Here is a 21,779-nt window from a genome sequence, read left to right on the forward strand (position 1 = left end):
AATAAAAGATATTGCCTGACCCACTTGTGTCTGTAATATCCTGGGACTGACACAGCTACAACACTCCATAGGCTAGGCAAATATGCCTTTACCACATCTCTACCCCCTTCTCCATCCACTAAGCCCCCTCACAGTTTTGGGGTAGCACTCAGGCCAGTGTCAGAGCAGTGAGATGCACTTAAACAGTCTCTTTACAGACCGTTGGGGGCAGCTGACTGATCACATGCACTGAAGCTCCACCATCTAATCCAGCTATACTGATTTCAGCCTTGTTTAGGGGCTGAGTAGTAAAGGCCTTACCAGAGATCATTCAGCTCTGCTGCTTATTTCTGCAGCTTCAGAGAAGAACACTCTCTGTTTCCACTCTCTGGAGGCACAAAATACTCCCTATCACAAAGCAGGAACACTTGTCTCCTCTCAGTTCAGTTCCATTACCCAACCAATTCTGAGTTTGCATACCAGGGGTCAGCAACCTACGGCACACGTGCCAATGGTGCCACGCGAGCCGATTTGTAATGGCATGCCGAGGTCCCAGCTGCCGGCCCCACTCAGCCTGCCACCAGCTTGGGTGAATGGAACCACAGACTGGCGGTGGACTGAGCAGGCCGGTGGCTGAGACCCCGGCTGGCAAGGGGCCAGCAGCCGTAACTGAAACCTAGCCCGAACTCAGAGCCGGCCGATGCTGGGGCGTAGCACGTGGCGCACTCTCAGCTAGGGGGCTGCTGGCTGCCAGAATTCTCCTGCAGGCTGGCGCAGTCAGCCGAAGCAGCAGGCAGTCAGGCAAGTGAAAGGGGCTGGTGGGAGGCGCAGTGGAGGTGTCCCCGTCCCAGCCTGTCCTGCTGCCCCTCTCTCACTACTGTGGCTGGACACCAGGGCACTGCAGCCACGTGCCCTCCCTGGGGTGAAGGGAGTGGCAGGCCAGAGGGTCTTCTGAAGGGCCAGCTCCAGCGTTTTTGCAGCCCAGAGCAGAAAAAAAGAAAAAGAAAAAAAAAGCCGCAATCGCGATGGCGATCTGCGGCAGCTCTACCGCCGTTGCTTCAGTTTTCGGCAGCTGGTCCTTCCCTCAGTGAGGAACCCGCCGCCAAAGAGCTGGACGTGCCTCCCATCCGTTGGTCACTCTCCTGGTCTTCTGTCGCCGCCCCCCATTTGCCTGCAGATGGAGTGCCCCCACACAGTTGGCCCACAGCTGCCTTGGCAGAAACAGGAACAGCATGGGGCAGGGAACCATCCACCATCCAGTTAACCCAGCCACAACCGGGACTGTCCCAGGCCATCCCCAAGTCTCCATCCCCCCGGGACTTCCCCCTACACCCCGCAACTTCCTGCCCTGAACCCCTCACGCCACCCAACCCTAGCTCCTACACTCCCCATGCTCCCAGACCTGACTCCTGCACCATCCACATCCCCACCCCCTGCCCTGATCCCCCTACACCCCAACCCCTTGCTCTGAGTGCTCCCCCACTACATCCCAGCCCCTGAGCTCCTCCCCCCGGGAGGGAAGTTGTAATACGACAGTACCTGTAAGAAATTTAAGTTACTTTTACCCCTGCCAGAACCCCAGACCAGCAGTGGACTGAGTGGGGCCAGTGGCAGGCTGAGAGGTTCTGCCTGCTGCCGGTCTGGGGTTCCAGCCACCAGCCCCCCTGCCAGCCAGTATCCAGACTTCCAGCCCCACTCAGCCCACTGCTGGCCTGGGGTACCGACAGCCAGCTTGGGGCTCTGCTCCTGGCTTCAGCCACTCCCTGCTGTGATGCACATTGGAAAACTCAGCAAGGAAAAGGATCACACTAAACTGATAAGATCGGCATTTTAATTTTATTTTAAATGAAGCTTCTTAAATATTTAAAAAAACTTATTTACTTTAAATACAACAATTGTTTATTTATATAATATAGACTTATAGAGAGAGACCTTCTAAAAACATTAAAATGTATTGCTGGCACGCGAAACCTTAAATTAGAGTGAATAAATGAAGACTCAGCACAGGACTTCTGAAAGGTTGCCGACCCCTGCTGTATACAGTTAAAGCGTATCACCACAGGAAATCTGGGTAGAAAGCTCAGTACAATTCGCCCTGTTTACCAACAAATGGAGACAGAGCGCTCCTTATCCTCAGGAGTGCCAGGCCACATGGCTTACAAGTGCAATGGTTTGAGCTCTATGTGTGCATCATAAAAAGTTAGAAGAACTGGAAAAAATTCTCTCTGGTTCTTTTTTTTTTTCAAGGCACTTTATGATGGGAAGCCCTTGTTCAAATAATTCCAAAATTGCACCATTATACCTAGCTCATATGCCCAGGTGACCCACCAATATTCAATGCAATCTGAATATATTGTGGATATTAGAGAACAGAAGAATGCCAGGTGCCCCAGAGGGAGTGAACCTAACAGGTAATGATCAAGTGATCTCTCTCCTGCCGTCCATCACCACACTCTGACAAACAGAGGCTAGAGACACCATTCCTTGTCCATCCTGGCTAATAGCCATTAATGGACTTAACCTCCATGAATGTATCCAGTTCTCTTTTAAACCCTCTTATAGTCCTAGCCTTCACAACCTCCTCAGGCAAGGAGTTCCACAAGTTGACTGTGCACTGTGTGAAGAAAAAATTCCTTTTTTTTGTTTTAAACCTGCTGCCCATTCATTTCATTTGGTGGCCCCTAGTTCTTATATTATGGGAACAAGTAAATAACTTTTCCTATTCACTTTCTCCATAAATCACTCATGATTTTATATACCTGTATCATTTCCCCCCTTAGTCTCCCTTTTCCAAGCTGAAAAGTCCTAGCTTCTTTAATCTCTACTCATATAGGACACGTTCCAAACCCCTAATAATTTTAGTTGCCCTTTCTGAACTTTTTTCTAATGGCAGTATATCTTCTTTGAGATGGACCACGCATCTGTATTCAATATTCAGGATGTGGGCATATCATGGATTCGTATAAGGGCAATAAGATATTCTCTGTCTTATCTTTATCCCTTTCTAATATTCTTAACATCTTGTTTGCTTTTTGACTGCTGCTGCACACTGTGTGGACGTCTTCAGAGAACTGTCCACAAGGACGCCAAGATCTCTTTCCTGATTAGTTGTAGCTAATTAGCCCCATCATATTGTATGTAGTGGGGTTATTTTTCCCAATGTGTATTACTTTAAATTTATCCACATTAAATTTAATTTGCCATTTTGTTGCCCAATCACTTAGTTGTGTGAGATCTTTTTTAAGTTCTTCACAGTCGCTTGGTCTTAACTATCTTGAGCAGTTTAGTATCATCTGCAGACTTTGCCACCTCACTTTTTACCTCTTTCTCCAGATCATTTATGAATAAATTGAATAGGATTGGTCCTAGGACTGACCCTTGGGGAACATCACTAGTTACCACTCTCCATTCAGACAATTTACCATTTATTCCTACCCTTTGTTCCTTGTCTTTTAACTAGTTCTCAATCCATGAAAGGATCTTCCCTCTTATTCCACGACAACTTAATTTACATAGGAGCCTTTGGTGGGGGACCTTGTCAAAGGCTTTCTGGAAATCTAAGTACAGTATGTCCACTGGATCCCCCTTGTCCACATGTTTGTTGACCCCTTCAAAGAAATCTAATAGATTGGTAAGAAGGAGCACTTAGAAAGTTTGACTGTTATACAGCAAGCTCATCCCAATGTTAATTGTAATGGTGCTACCACTACTCCTGGGAGAATTCTGCACCACTGCACAATCCATAATTTTAATAGAATTAATATTCTGAGCAGAATTTCCTTTTGTTCTCTGCAGAATTGGCATTGCCAGGGGAAGTGGGAGAAGGAGCTGGAGGATTCCCTTCAGTTGCAGTTCCTGGCAAGCTCTGAGGGGAGAAGGCAGAGAGCAGGAAACTCCATACAAGTGTAGGACTCAGCAATGAGCATTAGGCTGTTTCTCCCTCTGGATCCCTGGGCTCTGGGGTGGATGAGGTATGGGAGCCTGACCTCAAGGGGATGGGGCAGAGAAAAAGGAACTGAGTGTGTCATAAACATACACCTAAGGATAGAATAAAATCCCTCCTTTACCTGTAAAGAGTTAAGAAGCTCAGATAACCTGATTGGCATCTGACCAAAAGGACCAATAAGGGTCCTAAACTTGGGGGAACATTTTGGGGAAACAGGAACTCCAAGAGGTCCTTTTCCTAAATATTTGTCTAACTCACTTGGTGGTGGCAGCAATACCGTCCAAGGACAAGGAAGGATTTGTGCCTTGGGGAAGTTTTTAACCTGATCTGGTAGACATAAGCTTATGGGGTCTTCCATGTGGGTCCCCACATCTGTACCCCAGAGTTCAGAGTGGGGAGGGAACCCCGACAGGGTTGTTGTAGGGATTTCTTTAACTCTACTCCCGTGGAAATCTTTTTTGTTGTCTGTATCGTTACAGACATAATTGCTGACAGGGTTTTTTGAAATAAATTACCAACATAATTTAAACTGGCCTGATTATATAGTGTTATCTTGATGAATAAAATATGCAGAATTTTAACATATTGTGTGCAGAATTTTTTAAGTTTTTGGCACAGAATTTTTAATTTTTTGACATAGAATTCCCAGGAGTATACCACCCAGGATAACAAAGCAAGTTACTTTTGAAATACTGAGAAATATTTAAGCTACGTCTATGCTGCATTTTTGTCATTAACACTTTTGTTGGTCAGGGTGTGAAAAAGACACACCCCTAGCTGACAAAAGTTTCAGTGACAAAAAGTGCTGATGTCAACAGTGCTTTGTCGGCGGGAGACACTCTCCCACCAACAAAACTAACGCACGTCATTGGAGGTAATTTTATTTTGCTAGCAGAACTCTCTTCTGCCAGCAAGAGCAGCTACACTGCATACCTTACAGCAGCATGACTGTAGTGGCACAGCTGTGCCCCTGTAAGATACACAGTGTAGACATAGCTTCACATGGCACATCACTGACTTCTCTTCTAACAGGAAGATGATCTGCAATGCCCCAGAATTTTGCTGTTGCTCACCAAATGGGCAAATCTGGTGTCAGAAGAAGGGGCAATAGTATAAATATTTTGGGCAGCCTGGAGAATACAGGTTTTCACAGTGCAGGGCACTCATGATCCAGCAAGGACCCAGTCTACACTTCCAGCTCCTCAGCCCTCACCTCTCTTGGCTGGAAATCTGACTGGAGTTTTTCCAGGCTGCACAGTTCCCTGCCTGCATTGTGATATCCCCAGTAGAACAGATTCCAAAACAGTCCAGCATCTGCACTTTGACTTCTCCTCAGAGGCTATGAATAGTTGGACTTGCTTACAGTTATAAGCAGGGGTGGCAGATTTGTAGAAATGTTGGTGGTGCCCAGAATCTGCCCCACAAACTCCACTCCTACAAACTCCACCCCACCTACCTAAGGCTCTGGGAGGGAGTTTGGGTGGGGGAGAAGGTCTGAGATGCAGGCCCTAGGCTGGGGTACGGGATTGGGCTGCAGGGTGCAGGCTCTGGGAGGGAGTCTGGGGATGGGATGGGGTGCAGAGGTGTGGGGTGTGGCTGCAGATGAGGGGTTTGGGGTGTGGAAGGGGCTCAGGGCTTGGGCAGAGGGTTAGAGTGTAGGGGGTGAGGGCTCTGTCTGGGGCTGGGAATCAGGTCTTTGGGGTGTTTGGAGAGGCTCAACACTCGGGCAGGGGGTTAGGGTGTGGGGGGTGAGGGCTCTGGCTGGAACTGGGGATAAAGTGTTTGGGGTGCTGGAGGGGCTCGGGCAGAGGGTTGAGGTTGTGGTGGAGGGGTGAAAGCTCTGACTGGGGGTGTGGGCTCTGGGGTGGGGCAGGGCTGGGGATGAGTTTGGGGTGCAGGCAGGCTGCTCCGGGACAGGGGCCAGAGAGGAGGACTCACCCCAGCCCTTTCCCTGCTGTCAGCAGCAAGCTCAGGGGGAGGAGCCCCCCTTTCCTGCCCCCCCCAGCAGCACACGGTCACTGCAATGTGCTCCTAGGGCCCCTCTCAGGTCCAGGAATGTCCCTTGCCTCCCCCATGGTGAGTGCCGGGCAGTGCTGCGTACGCCTCCTCCCTTGCTGTTGCCCTTGACTGTAGCTTCACTGGGGGGTGAGGGGTGGGGCTGCCTCCTTGCACAGCATGGGGCAGGAGCGGTGACTGCAAGCGGGGGACACACGACACCTGTGCTGCTGGAGGGTCCTGCCGGAAAAGGGAAGGGTCTGACGGGGAAGGGCAGGTTCAAAGTCAGTCTGCCATGGCAGTTGAGATGGGGGGCACTAGGACCCTGAAGCAGCAGTTGCTGCAGGGAGGCAACATGGAGCTGTATGGAAGAGACAGTGTGTCAGTTTTCAGAGTAGCAGCCATGCTCCGGAGCCCCAGGAAGGCAAGAGGCAGACAGGGGAGGCATGGGGGGCGGGGAGGCCATGGAGGACACTCGGCCCCAAATATTGGTGAAGCTGGGCCCCTCGGCTCTAAATATTGCTGGTGCCCGAGCACCACGTGGCCATGGAAGTCGCCGCCTATGGTTATAAGTTACCTATAAATTCCCTTTTCTAACTAAGCACGTTTATTCTTAAGGTAAAAGGATTTCAGAGAAAACATATTAAAAACAATAAAGAACTTATAGTCATGCTAATAAGCTTACCAGAGGTCACCACCAACTCCAGCAAGGGCTCTGGTAGGATTCTTTAAATCCCACAAAGGGATTTTTTGGTGGTTATAAGTTCATAACTGCCTGGTCTCGGAACAAGCACATCCATGAATCTGTGAGTCTTTCCCTTTGATAGCTTGGTCCTTTAATCCTGGGACTCCAGGAACAGGTAATCAGCAGACAATTGTCCTCTTCTGAGGGTGTAGATTCAAAATGATGCGGTTTTGCATAGCCAGAGGTGAGATGGGGAAAATAAATGTATTCACCTCCCATTAAATATTTCCCAGGAGATCCGCTTCACACATATTGCTCCCAGAAGTCCATTCTGTCTGGCACATTGTTCAATATAGTCCTTTGATCATCCAGGCCCACAATAATACATAAATAATTAATTTAATACAATGGATCCCAAAGACATGTAAACTTATTCAGTAAGGTCTCTCTTGCCCCTTCCTGTGTCCAGCTGGTACATGCACTGTTCACAGCCCCACCACCTTCCTACTTTCCCATGACCCCCTAAATTTACCACTCTAGGGACACAGAGTGGCAAGGAGGAGGAAGGAGCGGGCACAGAGGTGAAGGACAGACCAGAGTATTTGTGTGTGTGAACTCATAGTAGCAGGAGATACGTGTGTGGTCAGAGCAATGGGTGTGATGGAGGGAATGTCGGAAGAGCTGGAGTGGTGTTGGAGCAGTGTTTGAGGTCTATGAGCAGCTGGAAGGAATATGTGGGTTGGAGCAGCAAGGAGGAGTGTGGGGGGTGTTTGAAGAATACATTGGAGAGTGGAGTGGAAAGGAGAGGATCAGAGCTGTGCAGTGAGGAATGTGTGGAGGCTTCATCTCTGTCCCAACCCCTCCTACATATTCATGTTCTCTCACTTCCCTTGGGATAGCATGTCCCTTAAGTTTGTGTTTCTTGGTTTTCAAAGGTTTAATTTAAGCCAGTCCAGTGCACCATGGCAGCAGCCGGCTACATTCTGGAAGGGCACAAGATGCCAGCCACGGAATAACTTTAACTCTATGTTAATAAAACATTCTGGGCATTTAATAGAGGTTAAGTTAGCTTTGCTAACAGCTAATGGAGTTTTTCTTTTAGCTCAACTGATGGAGGTCCCTGCAGGAGAACCTTAATTCTGGCATTTCCTAACTTTAAAGTGTTTGACCTTGCAACCATAACAGTCTTTTAATGTAATATTTTATATGGAATATATTATTTGCAAACTACATGGAAAATAGTATCAGAGGGGTAGCTGTGTTAGTCTGGATCTGTAAAAGCGGCAAAGAGTTCTGTGGCACCTTATAGACTAACAAACGCATTGGAGCATGAGCATGCATCCGACCAAGTGGGTATTCACCCACGAAAGCTCATGCTCCAATACGTTTTTTTAGTCTGTAAGGTGCCACAGAACTCTTTGCCTCTTTTACATGGAAAATGTAATGGATGAAAGATGCTATATAAATGTCGCAGTTCTGGAAAAAGGCGATATTGCTAATGGTTATTCAGAACTTGCTGAGTCCTGTGCTAATTGAAGAAAAAGGCTGACTGTCCGGTGAACTGTGTGCATGGAGCTGGACGGGTACTGGTAGCTTCTGCCAACAGCTCCCACAGAACATAATGCGCTTGTGGGGCGCTATTACACACATGGACGCGCAATGGACACATACACACGGTGGCCATTCACGTGACTGCACACTCCCAAACCCAAAGGCACCTCCACGCAGCAAGCCCACGTGCACACAACATGCACGTGGCCAGGCACGCACAGAGCCCGGATTTTGCACTAAGTCCAGAGCGGCACGTGCACGTCCCGCTTGTGTCCCGGGAGCGCGCACGCCAGGCTCTGGCGCGGCCGCAGCTCAGCCGCAGCCGGGCGTGGGGGAGGGGGCCGGCGTACAGGCGCGCTGGTGACGCATTAAGCACGCGCCGCCCGGCGGGATGAAGGTGGCGGTGGCCGGCTGCTGCCATGGCGAGCTGGACAAGCTTTACGAGACGCTGGAGCTGCTGCAGCGGCGCAATAACGTGCGGATCGACCTGCTGCTGTGCTGCGGGGACTTCCAGGCCGTGCGCAACGAGGCGGACCTACGCTGCATGGCCGTGTCGGCCAAGTACCGCCACATGCAGACCTTCTACCGGTGAGCGCCGGGCCTGGCCGCTCGCGCTGGAGTCCCGCGGCCCCCGCTGCCAGATGCGCTACCGGGGACTTACAGCGGGGGAAGGATGCGCCCTCTGCCCCGACTCGCTGGGTAACGAGCTCGAACCGCCCTCCCTGCCGCTAACGGCGGCTGCCTCCAGGCCCGGGCCTCCCGCGTCTCCTGGGGGTCTCTACGCACTCCGCGTCCCTGCCGGATTCTGCAGAGATCGGGAGAAGGCGGGGTCCCCCTGAACTGAAACGCGGCCCAAAACTGAGCGTTGTCGTTTTCATATACAAATAAATAACAGTAGCTTTGTTTTCAGTAAAAAGACCGAGGAGTACGTGGGGCACCTTAAGACCTACACAGCTCGTAAAGCGGCAAGGGCCATATTACTCCAAAGAGAACAGCTGAGGGCTGAAATCCCCTGGCCCTGCCAAACCTCCTCCAGCGCTGCTGAAACACCCTGCAGCACCACCAAGCCCCCCTGAAACGCTGCCCCTCCCCCCAGAGGAAACAAACCTTCCTTTCCCAGGGCCACCTCGCTGAAACAGTGGTATTGAACCTTGGTAATATGTTATAGCGGGCCCTTAAGGTAGTATAATTAAGGTAAAAGAAAAAGGTCTTTTTGTTAGAAGTAGAATAAAATCTCCCCCCCCCACTTTGTAATCAATTGCTCTGGTGCATGAGTGAGGTGTGAATGAGGAAGGCTTGGAAGGTGGCACCTGTGGCCAGCTGCAACCCTTGGAGAGGGGATGGGAGCAAGAGCAGAGCAGCAGAACAGGTCAACCATCAACTCATAGCTCATCTCCTCAGCACCACACCACCTGCTTGTCTCCTCATTCCCCCGCCCCTACTGCTGGCTCACTCACTCTCTGCCACTGCCTGCCTGTTTGCCTCCTCAGCCTCCCATGGCTCACTTGCCCCTCCTGCCACTGCCCACCCACTCGGCTCCTCAGCCCTTCTCCCCTTCTGCCAGCTCACCTGCCCCCCCCCCCTTCGCCAATGCCTGCCCGCTCACCTCCTCAGACTCCCACTTCCCCAGGTCACCTCCCCCCCGCTCGTCTTCTCAGCTCCTTTCTTCCCTGCTTGCATACTCATTGCCCGCCACTGCCTGCCGGCTTGCCTCCTCAGCCTCCCATTCCCCTCACCAGCATTGAGCTGCCAAAATCTTAACAACCGGTTCTCTTCTCACCCCACAGGGGGGTCATGGCCCGCCCCCCGACAGTCCTGCACCATCCAACCTCCTGCGTTCCTTGACACCTCCCCCGGGATCCCTGCCCTATCTACCTCTCCCTTCCCTGTCCCCTGACTACCCCCTGCCACCCCCATCCAACCCTTCCTCTCATTCCTGATGGCCCCCCTGGGTCCCCTGCCCCATCCAAACACCCCTTTCCCCTGACCGCTCCTGGAACCCCTGCCCCATCCAATCCCTCTCCCCCTTCCTGACAGCCCCCCCTCCCCCCGGACCCTTGCCCCCATTCAACCATAAGCTTTCATGGTCTAAAACCCACTTCATCGGATGCATGCAGTGGAAAATACAGTAGGAAGACACACACACACACACACCCCATGATAAAATGGGTGTTGCCCTACCAACTCTAACCAGACTAATCAATTAAGATGGGCTATTAGTAGGAGGAAATCTAGCAGCCTTTACTTAGTCATCAGCATCTCCTAAAGTTTCTGTTCGCACTGCAACTTCAAGATAACAGGTTACTGTTACACACACACACACCCCATGATAAAATGGGTGTTGCCCTACCAACTCTAACCAGACTAATCAATTAAGATGGGCTATTAGTAGGAGGAAAAAAAACGTTTATAGTGATAATCAGAATGGCCCATTTCAAACAGTTGACAAGAAGGTGTGAGTAACAGTAGGGGAAAAATTAGCACAGGGAAATGGTTTTTACTTTGTGTAGTGACCCATCCACTCCCAGTCTTTATTCAAGCCTAATTTAATGGTGTCCAGTTTGAATGAAACAGGTTGTGTGGCTGATGCTTTCTGAAGGCTACACATTGTCTGCTACTTTGGGACTGTAAGATAATGTCTATCTTTTAAAAAAACTTAAAAATCCAACATTTTTGCATGTAGACTTGTGTAGGCCCACTCTCTTCTGCTGCTTAAGAATGTAAACATCTTGAAATATCACTTGTGTATTGTTAAGATGTTGTTTTTCTGTTTCTGAAATAGGTATTATTCGGGAGAGAAGAAGGCTCCTGTTCTCACGATCTTTATTGGGGGTAATCATGAAGCCTCAAATCACTTGCAAGAACTGCCATATGGAGGATGGGTGGCACCAAACATATATTACCTTGGTATGGAATGTCACTTAATTCTTCGATTTTTACAGATTTATTGAATAAATATGGGCTTGAACTTCTAGGGGTTAAATATTGAGGTATTTTCTATAAACTCTTAGATTTCTGACTTGGTTGAGATGCATATTATTGTTTTGAATTTTGTTTTTGGAGTACTGGCTATATATTGTTGGGAGAACCTCAGGAGGATTCAGTTTTGCTTCAGATGCTCAATTGAAGATTAGCAGAATATAGTAAGATGTCTTTGTCTGGGTTATCTCATGAACCCAAGTCTTTGTTTTTAGTGACTTCAGTACTTCTGCGTTCTGTTTTTGGTTTCTTTCTGTATTCTCCAAGTGCCAATGTTTAAATTATGCTAAGAATTTGCCAGTTTTTCTCTTTACCCTCCACCTTAACTTTTCTATCCAATCTTTGATTTCAAATTGGCTCTGAAATTTCCTGTTGGATGACCTGCAAATGGATGGATTGCATCAAAGAAGATGGTAAGCAGGCAGACTTCAGTGCTGCCTTGTACAGACGAAGATGGCGATGCTTGCATGACGATCTGACAAGCTGATGGGATAAGGGGTAGATGACCAACTATCATATCAAACTCTCTCTGCAACTGAATTTAATCTTCCTTCTTAATTTCTTTACTCATGCTACATTCTCTCATCTCTGCTTATCTTTCCTATTTCCCAGGACCACTGTCTGAGTATTGTCTGACCTATTTTCTTACTTTATTTCTTGTTGGTGGTTTCGCTCTAATATTGTCCAAACTAGCTTCTTTATTATCACTACTACTCCTAACACCCTTCCCTGTGCCTTGATCACTTTTGACAATTAATGTAACCCACCTTTGTCTGGTTCCCTCACTACTGTCCTGTTTCCATTCAAGTCTATTTCTGTTCCAGTTAGTTGGACATGCCGCTGCTAATGACCTTTCTCTCCTGCTCCTATCACTAAATTGGCCTTACTGCTTTCTGGATTAAGTTTAGGTTCTTTGCTTTTATCTACAAGATCTTATTTTGTGTTAGAAAAGAGACAGCTAAGGGGGATGATATGATAAAGGTCTATAAAATCATGAATGGCGTGGTGAAAGTAAATAAGGATGTGTTATTTACACTTCTGCATAATAGAAGCATTGGAGGTCACCCAATGAAATTAACAGGTAATAGACTTAAAACAATCATAATTAAGTACTACTTCAAACAATGCAGATTCAGCCTGTGGAACTTATTGTGACCGGGTGGAGCTTGGGCAGCCCTCACTGGAAATGTCAGTGTCAGGTCAGGCTGCAAAAGGGAGAGCAGATACTCCCAAGACTGGTGGGTAACACTGTAGTTAAACTCCCCAACCAGTCACAGACTGCTGCTGATTCCCCACACTAGTTATCAAGGAGCAAACAAGAAATCAGATAGCTCCCTTTATTGCATTCCAGTCCTCGGGCTCCGAGTCAGCACATAGGTCCAGTACAGTGCAAATTTATTTAAAAAACTCTGCTCGGTATACAAAATATTCTTCTGACTACAAAGGGTCAGCAACATTGTCATATCAGTATAGGTTTGGATCTTATCCAAAATACAACTGTGACAGCCAATCTTTTAGTGTCTAAAAGTAAAGGTTTATTACGAAGAAGAAAAGAAAGACCAAGAAGAGAGATGGTAAAGCAGTCACACACATACAAAGACTTCAAAGTCCATCAGGTTCCTAGCAGTACTGGTGAGTTTACTGGCTTGAAAGTCCCTATGGAATACATCCACAGCTTGGATGGGTCATTCAGTCCTTTGTTCAGCGCTTCAGTTTATTAGAAATTAGGTTTGATTAGACCAAATTTGTTACCCATCATTGTTATAAATGTCTTGGTCATACCATTCCTCTTGTCTCACTAAGGGCTAGTCTACACTGGCAACGCTAAAGTACTGTCATGGCAGCGCTTTAATGTGGCTTGTGTTGTCGCGGCAGAGTACTGGGAGAGAGCTCTCCCAGTGCTCTAATAAAATCACCTCCACAAGGGGCATAGCTACCTGCACTGGTGCTTTACAGTGTTGAAACTTGCTGCACTCGGGGGTGTTGTTTTTTCACACCTCTGAGCAAGAAAGTTGCAGTGTTGTAAATTGCCAGTGTAGACAAGCCCTAAGTCTTTTGGCTGACCAGGTGTGTCCTCGGTGCCACCAGTTATAGGGCAAATCTTCCCCCTTGTCTGCCAGGTAGATTGTATCAACCCAGACACTAGCTTTCAAATTCTTAGCTGCTATCAATTTTGAGGCTGTACACTCTTTCTTCCCCTCAGCAGGATTGGGTCCCTTTCCGTCCATTTCTCCTAGCAGGTTGAAAATTGAACTTCCCTGCTTACAGGAATCTCTTTACTGGCTAGGTGTGTTCACCAACTGCAGCCCTCTGTTCTATGAACATCTATACAGACACTCTCCTGCATGTTTGGCTTGTGGATCATCCATCACCACCAGCTTAGAGACTGGACTCTGTCTTAAAGAGATACCAAACAAATTCCAAGTGTCTAAAGCAGGGATCGGCAACCTTTGGCATGGAGTTCACCAGGGTGAGCACGTGGCCGGGCCGGGCCGGGCCGGATGTTTACCTGCTGTGTCTGCAGGTTTGGCCGATTGCAGCTTTCACTGACCGCGGTTTGCTGCTCCAGGCCAATGGGGGCTGCGGGAAGCAGCACGGGATGAGAGATGTGCTGGCTGCGGCTTCCTACCGCCCTCATTGGCCTGGAGCAGCGAACGGCGGCCAGTGGGAGATGCGATCGGCCGAACCTGCAGACATGGCAGGTAAACAAACTGGCCGGCCAGCCAGCCAGGGTGCTTACCCTGGCAAACCGCATGCCAAAAGTTGCCGATCCCTGCTCTAAAGGGTGAGAAGTATCAGGGGGTAGCTGTATTAGTCTATCCTCAAAAACAAGGAGTCCGGTGGCACCTTAAAGACTAACAGATTTATTTGGACATAAGATTTCGTGGGTAACAAACCTCGCTACTTCAGATGCATGGAGTGAAAGTTACAGATGCAGGCATTATATAATGACACATGAAGAGAAGGGAGTACCTCACAAGTGGAGAACCAGTGTTGACAGGGCCAATTCAATCAGGGTGGATGTAGTCCTCTCCCAGTAATAGATGAGGAAGTGTCAATTCCAGGAGAGGCAAAGCTGTTTTTATAATGAGCCAGCCGCTTCCAGTCCCTATTCAAGCCCAAATTAATGGTGTTAAATTTGCAAATGAATTTTAGTTCTGCTGTTTCTCTTTGAAGTCTGTTTCTGAATTTTTTTTGTTCCCAAGAATAGTTACTTTTAAATCTGTTATAGAATGTCCAGGAAGATTGAAGTGTTCACCTATTGGCTTTTGTATGTTACCATTCCTGATGTCCGATTTGTGTCCATTTATTCTTTTATGTAGGGACTGTCTGGTTTGGCAAATGTACATGGCAGGAGGGCATTGCTGGCACATGATGGCATATATAACATTAGTAGACATGCAGGTGAATGAGCCCTTGATGGTGTGCCTGATGTGGTTGGTCCTCTGATGGTGTCGCTAGAGTAGATATGGGGATAGAGTAGGCAATGAGGTTTGCTACAGGGATTGGTTACTGGGTTGGTGTTTCTGTGGTGTAGAGTGTAGTTGCTTCAGGTTGAGGGATTGTCTGCAAGCAAGGACGGGCCTGCCTCCCAAGGTCTGTGAGAGTAGGAATCGTTTTCCAGGATAGGTTGTAGATCGTTGATAATGCGCTGGAGAGGTTTTAACTGGGGGCTGTACGTGGCTAGTGGTGTTCGGTTGTTTTCCTTGTTGGGGCTGTCCTATAGTAGGTGATTTCTCGGTACCCTTCTTGCTCTGTCAATCTGTTTTCTCACTTCCCCAGGGGAACTGTAGTTTTAAGAATGCTTGATAAAGATCTTGTAGGTGTTTGTCTCTTTCTGAGGGATTGGAGCAAATTCAGTTGTATCTTAGGGCTTAGCTGTAGACAATGGATCGTGTGATGTGTCCTTGATGGAAACTGGAGGCATGTAGGTAAGTATAGCGGTCAGCAGGTTTCCAGTATAGAGTGGTGGTAATGTGACCATCACTTATTTGCACTGTAGTGTCCAGGAAGTGAATCTCTTGCGTGGACTGGTCAAGGCTGAGGTTGATGGTGGGGTGGAAATTATTGAAATCCAGGTGGAATTCTTCAAGGGCCTCCTTTCTGTGCATCCATATGATGAAGATGTCATCAATGTAGTACAAGTAGAGGGGGGGCGCTAGGGGACGAGAGCTGAGGACATGTTGTTCTAAGTCAGACATAAAAATGTTGGCATATTGTTGGGCCATGCGGGTACCCATAGCAGTGCCACTGACTCAAAGGTGTAAGTTGTCTCCAGATCTGAAATGGTTGTGGGTGAGGACAAAGTCACAAAGCTCAGCCACCAAGCATGCTGTGACCTCATCAGGGATACTGTTCCTGACAGTTTGTAGTCCAGGGATGGGCAAACTTTTTGGCCTGAGGGCCAGGCCACATCGGGATTGTGCATCTGTATGGAGGGCCTGGGTTAGAGTCACTCTTTCCCTCTGCAGCTTTCCTCGCTAGTAAAATGCAGGTTATCCCACACAAGGTTAGGAACACTTCCTTCTTGGGTTTCAGTCAAGTCCAGAACCACTCTGGGACAAATGAAATCTCCTCAACCATCATAGGCTGACGGGCACCTTCTGTCTGCTCCACAGATAAAGGACTTGGAAGTACATTCTGCTTCATTAGGCACACTGCTATTTGCAACAGACAAAGAGTTGGAAACAGTTTTTTCTCCAACAGATAAACTATTGCTTTCTACAAACAACGGCTCATCATACTGAGTTACTTTAAGCAAATCACTTTTACTTTGTTCAGTCTCACTTTTATAAACTTCAGTTGCCAGGAATCCATCACTCACTAGAAATCTCTCCTTTCCTTCCTCACTTAGGGCTTCACACTGACCATCATCTCTAATTTTCTTTAAAGAAATGTTTTCCTGACCTTTCTGTGCTTCATTTAACTCCAGATTCACTTCTGAGATATTAGACAGACATTCAGAAATTTCTTCACCATATAAACTGCTTTTCTGACTGGACAAACAGCTATTTTCCACAATCCCAAGGCTTGAGACACTGTCTTCCTTGTTATAGCATACCTGGTTAAACACATGCAACTGCTTTACAAATCTGCCTGTTACAGACAACATACAAAGGATTCACGTTCATGCTTTATCTGGGACTGGGTTATGACATTACCCTGATTAATATAGTTACCACATCATTATTAAATGACATACCAACATTCTTAGAAACTGTTAAGTTTCTATCTCCATTATTGCTATAGAGAGGAGCTGAGATTCCAGGATATGGTACCTGCTGTTCTTTTATTATTTTGATTTGGAGTTTAAGCCTGGCAACATCGGTCTCAGCTTGCAGCAGATCCATTCACCTCCTGTGAGATTTTTTTCTCTCTCTCTCCGGCTTGCTTAGTTCTTTCCTCAGCTTGCCTGGCTGTCTCTGCAGCTTCTTTTTCCAGCTGGGCCAAGGCTTGCTTCACTTGCATTCGAAGTTCTCCCGTTTCTCTCTCGTGCTGAAGACGCTGACGCTCGGGGCTTGCAGTTTTGATTGTGGATCACTCATTGTGACTAACCTTAACCTTTGACACTCTCAGTTTTAAATTTCAAATTTTGAATAGCATGGGGTTCTGATCCAAAACCCAAATGATCCGGTTCTATGTTAACTACACCAATGTGACCTTTGGTGCCTGGGGCAGGCCTCACTGGAAATGCTAAGGTCAAGGCAGGCTGCAAAAGGGAGAGCAAATACCCACCAGTCTGTGAGTAACACTGAAGTTAAACTCCCCAACCAGTCACAAACTGTGCTTCTGATTCCCCACACTGCTTATCAAGAAGCAAAAAAGAAATCACACAGCCACCTTTATTGCATTTCAATTCTCTGGCTCCCAGGCCACACCTTGGTCCAGGACTGTGAGAACTGTTTTCAAAAACGAAACACAAAACTGCTCACATATACAAAATGTTCTTCTGACCCCAGAGGGTCAGCCACATTACCAAGTCAGTATAAGTTTGGATCTTACCCAAAATACTACGCTGCCAGCCAATCCTTCAGTGTTTAAAACTAAAAGTTTATAATAAAGGGGAGAAAAAACCCACTTGGCTTAACAACATCCCTTGGGAACAAAACTATAATGGGGTTCAAAAGAGAATTAGATAAGACCATGGAGCATAGGTGCACCAGTGCTATTAGCCAAGATGATCACTGACACAACCTCATGCTCTGGGTGTCCCTAAGCCTTTGACTGCCAGAAGCTGGGACTGGACAACGGGATAGATCACTTGATAATTGTTCTGTTCTCTTTATTTCCTCTGAAGCAGTGGTCTCGAACCTTTTTACACACAAGATCACTTTTTGAATTTAAGATCAACCTAAGGATCTACTCTGCCCCTTCCCCAAGGCCCTGCCCTACTGACTCCATTCCCCCCACCCCCATTCCTTGCTTTCCCACACCATCACTCACTTTCACTGGGATGGGGCAGGAGGCTGGGGTGCCGGAGGGGTTGGCCCCAGCCTGCAACGGGTTCAGAGTGGGTGAGAGGACTCCAGGCTGAGCCTGTCACAGGGGGTTGGCATGCAGGAGGGGGTGAGCGGTGCAAGCTCTAGGAGGGAGTTTGGGTGCAGGAGGGGGCTCCAGGCTGGGGCAGGGGGTTGGGGTACGGGAGGGGGTGAGGGATGCAAGCTCTGGGAAGGAGTTGGGTGCAGGCTCTGGGCTGGGGCAGGGGGTTGGGGAGCAGGAGGGATGCGAAATGTAGGCTCTGTCTGGGAGGTGCTTACCACAGGTGGCTCCCGGTTGGCGGTGCAGCAGGGCTAAGGCAGGCTCCTGCCTGCCCTGGCCCCATGCCGCTCCTAGAAGTGGCTGGCATGTCTCTGTGGACTGGGGAGGGGGAAGGCAGCTCCATGCACTGCTGGTGCCCCAACCCCCAGTGCTGACTCTGCAGCTCCCATTGGCCAGGAACTGCGGCCAATGGGAGCTGCAGAGGTGGCACATGTGGACATCTGCTGCTCTCCCTCCTCTCCCCCCCCCTCCCCAAGGGCAGCAAGTGCTGCCCCCGCAGCTCCCATTGACTGCAGTTCCCGGCTGACAGGAGCTGTGGTGTTGGCGCTGGGAGAGGGGGCAGCATGCGGAGCCACCTGCCCCCCCACCCCCTCCCAGGTCCGCAGAGACATGCCAGCCGCTTCTGGGAGTGGTTGGGGACCAGGGCAGGCAGGGAGCCTGCCTTAGATGTGCTGCGCCACCAGACTTTTAGTGGCTGGAGATCACGATCGACTGGCAGAGGCTCCAGGTTTGACTAGTCAATCGCAATTGACTGGTTGGTGACCACTGCTCTGAAGCATCTGGCACTGGCCACTGTTGAAAGACAAGATGCTGGGCTTGATGGTCTAAGTATGGCCGTTCTTATAATTCTCCCCCTCCTAAATCTCATCTTACTTCTAAAATATTTCCCTTTACTGCTCCCTTCTCTTCATCTTACTTTTTTTTTTTCTCCGTCTTTCATGCTCTGTATGACTGAAAGTCTCCGTGTTTGCTTCTGCCAAGTATTTCTTATCCTTCAAATTTCTCTTTAAAAATCTTCAATCAGTCTTTGCTTTTCACCTTCAGTTATCCCCAAATGACTGACTTGCCTTGTGCTTTTATTTTTGTCAGTCTTAAATTGTAAGACTTAGTTTTATTTTATTTGTAAAAAATCATGAAAATGTGTGGTGCTGCTAGGTGAATGACTTCAATTGTTTTGGGCAGGTTAGAAATACAAAAATTGCTTTCTACAATGATAGGTTTTGTCTGGGATTGGAAGTAATGCAGAGGCAAGGGAACATTTTCTACAATGTAACTCATTTGAACCATAGTTCTGAATGAGTTATTTTATCTGAACCAATTCTTTTGTACCTAATGCACGTTGTGTTAAAGTTAAACAGACTAGATTACAATTCTTGAAAGCTCCTTGTTTTCCTGATATGCAGAGAATTTTATTTTAATCTTTTTTGTCATTCTAGGTTATGCAGGCGTAGTAAAATATCGTGGTGTAAGAATTGGTGGAATTTCTGGCATTTTCAAATCTCATGATTACAAAAAAGGTAATATTTTATGTAACGTTGACTTTTTATTAACATATACATTCAGAAACATCTTGCAATTAAAGTTCCATGCTCTTTTTATTAGGTGTTCTATTTATAGTGTGTGTGTTGGAGAATTTAGAAGTTCTCCAAAGTTGCCCGTGAACAGATTCCCACAGTTGAGTCCATGTGTTTGTGTGCAGACTCTTCAAGCTGAAAACAGCCATTGACACCAGCAAAGGTGTCTTACATCTGGAGCACCTAAACGCTTGCTCATAATACTTTGGCAGTCAGTTGCCAAGCATGATCAGAAAAAGAGCTTCCAGTCGATGTACAAGTCTTTGTAGCAATCATCCTAATGCTAATCATCCTAATGCTTCTTTGGCAGCATTCTTTAGTTAATAGTTTTATCTATAAAACTGATTATGTAAGTTGGTGTTTTGTATATAAATCTCAAGGGACTGACTCAACTTGAATTTCAGAGCTTCAAAGTCTCAAGGCTTTATTCCCCCACTTACACTCTGAACACCCCAAGACAGGCTCACTCCTTGCAATTTAATTCCCCTTGCTCCCTCTAGGAACCCATTGTTTCATGTTCTGTGTGTGTGTGTGTGTGTGTATATATATATATATATCTTTCTACTGTATTTTCCACTGCATGTGTCTGATGAAGTGGGGCTGTAGCCCACGAAAGCTTATGCTCAAATAAATTTGTTAGTCTCTAAGTTGCCACAAGTGCTCCTGTTGTTTTTGCGGAGACAGACTAACGCGGCTGCTACTCTGAAACCAATCTCTTGTGTGACCAGTTTTTCTTGGTATGTTTCAGGTCATTTTGAGTGTCCTCCATACAATCAGCAGACTGTAAGAAGTGCGTACCATGTGAGGAATATTGAAGTCTTCAAACTCAAACAGGTGGGGAGAAAAGCTTTTTTTTTTTTTTTTTTAATTTTTTTTTTTTAAAGAGGGTAGATAATACTGCATGAGATTAGGCTAATCTAGAGATGAGCATGTTGGTGATTCGAATTTACATTATCTGTTTCCATTGACACAATCAAAATTTGCTTCTGCTATTCGCAATAGAAAGGTAATTCTACAGGCCTTGTCACTAGTCTCTGCATTGTCTCAAGACTGCCTTCTTCAGTTGATAAAGAAACACATCACACAGGTCTCCCTCACAGCATGATGCAAATCCTTAATTACACCCTCTGCAATATCAGGAAATATTCAAGGGGACTTACACTGCATACTTAACCCGTGCACGTTATTGGGAAAGCTGGAGGCTGTAGCTAAGGTTTTATTTTAGCATCTGAGGGAAACTAGTGGGCTTCAGTTGGAAACTGAAGGACATTTCCTGTAGTGATGCAGAGTCTAGCACTGTTAGCAGAGATGTACTGTGTTGGGATTGGGGTATAGTTAAAAGGTGTGGCATTGACTGGCCCTTTGTGTGGGAGGAGGGGAATGCTACTTAATCAGCCTTAATTCCTTGCAAAGAAAACTCAGGAATTTCCTGAGTATTTAATTCAGTGTGTTTTGGGAGAAGGTCTGGAAGGGTGAGCAGGGATACCTGCCTCAATTTCCCTGTGGTGTGTGAGGATATGGCAGGAGCAAAGATGTCTGTGGGTGGGGTGGAAGGAGGACCTTCATGTCTCTCTTTAGTCTCTCTCACTCCAGCACAAGGATACCTGTATTCTTGGGCAGGGCGACCCTCTCAAGTGCCATATCTGCTCTTCCAGGCTGTCATGGTTCCTCAAATGGGCTACAGGGCTTCAGCAGACGCTAGTGAGCTCTCAGCACTGGAGCTTGTAGCTTCTCTCCCCTGAAAACCCTAGAAGTTTCTTCCTGACTAAGACAAGGTTTCAGTTTCCTGCCCATATAGTATAGGGAGCAGTCAGCTTCCCTGAAGAAAATGCAGAGTTAAGGTGACGCTTCCCATGTAACCTTAACTCTGCTTCCTTTGATCCCTACCCTAAAGAGGGAGTGACTGAGATCACAATACTGTCTCTCCCTCAGCCTTTTTGTGAAGTGGGATCTCTGCAAACCAGCAGCGAATACTCCCCAGAATAGTCCTGCTGCATGGAGCACAATGAGTTTATTGGACTGTGTGAATAGGAGTGTTCCACTGGAGTTGTGCTGGGTACAGAGAATGGCATTCTTGGTTAGGGAAGGTAAGGTACTGTCGTTCTAAATACCTACTGCCATCCCTGCAGAGACCGTTAACGTGGTGTGGGAAGTGTCACAATGACTTTGCATTTTGTGATTTTTCCAGCACTGAAGGAAGTCCCCATCACTCCCCAAAAGACCCATCTCTGATTCCTGGAAAGTAAAAGGAATACTTTTCCTCTGTTCCCATTCAGAGACTGTTGGTGGCTGTGATGGGGGAGGTTGGTTCCTCCTAACCTAGAAATCCGGTGGCACCTTAAAGACTAACAGATTTATTCGGGCATTTCACTCCATGCATTTGAAGAAGTGGGTTTTTTACCCATGAAAGCTTATGCCCAAATAAATCTGTTAGTCTTTTAAGGTGCCACCGGATTCCTCATTGTTTTTGTGGATACAGATTAACACGGCTACCCCTCTGATACTTGGCCTCCTAACCTAATCCTCCTGT

At 47.4% G+C, this 21,779-nt stretch overlaps 1 protein-coding gene across 1 annotated transcript in view; it reads left to right on the plus strand.

Annotated features, from left to right (window-relative positions):
- The first annotated feature begins 8,516 nt into the window (after positions 1 to 8,516).
- DBR1 (debranching RNA lariats 1) overlaps positions 8,517 to 21,779 on the plus strand; it is a 30,462-nt gene continuing 17,199 nt past the window's right edge. The window contains exons 1-4 of the mRNA XM_032763601.2: positions 8,517 to 8,744; positions 10,939 to 11,063; positions 19,112 to 19,192; positions 19,998 to 20,083. Of these exons, the coding sequence (XP_032619492.1) occupies positions 8,548 to 8,744; positions 10,939 to 11,063; positions 19,112 to 19,192; positions 19,998 to 20,083 (489 nt within the window). The 5' untranslated portion in view covers positions 8,517 to 8,547. The remainder of the gene's footprint in view (positions 8,745 to 10,938; positions 11,064 to 19,111; positions 19,193 to 19,997; positions 20,084 to 21,779) is intronic.

The sequence above is a fragment of the Chelonoidis abingdonii genome, chromosome 8, assembly GCF_003597395.2.
Source record: "Chelonoidis abingdonii isolate Lonesome George chromosome 8, CheloAbing_2.0, whole genome shotgun sequence".
Lineage (NCBI taxonomy): Eukaryota > Metazoa > Chordata > Testudines > Testudinidae > Chelonoidis > Chelonoidis abingdonii.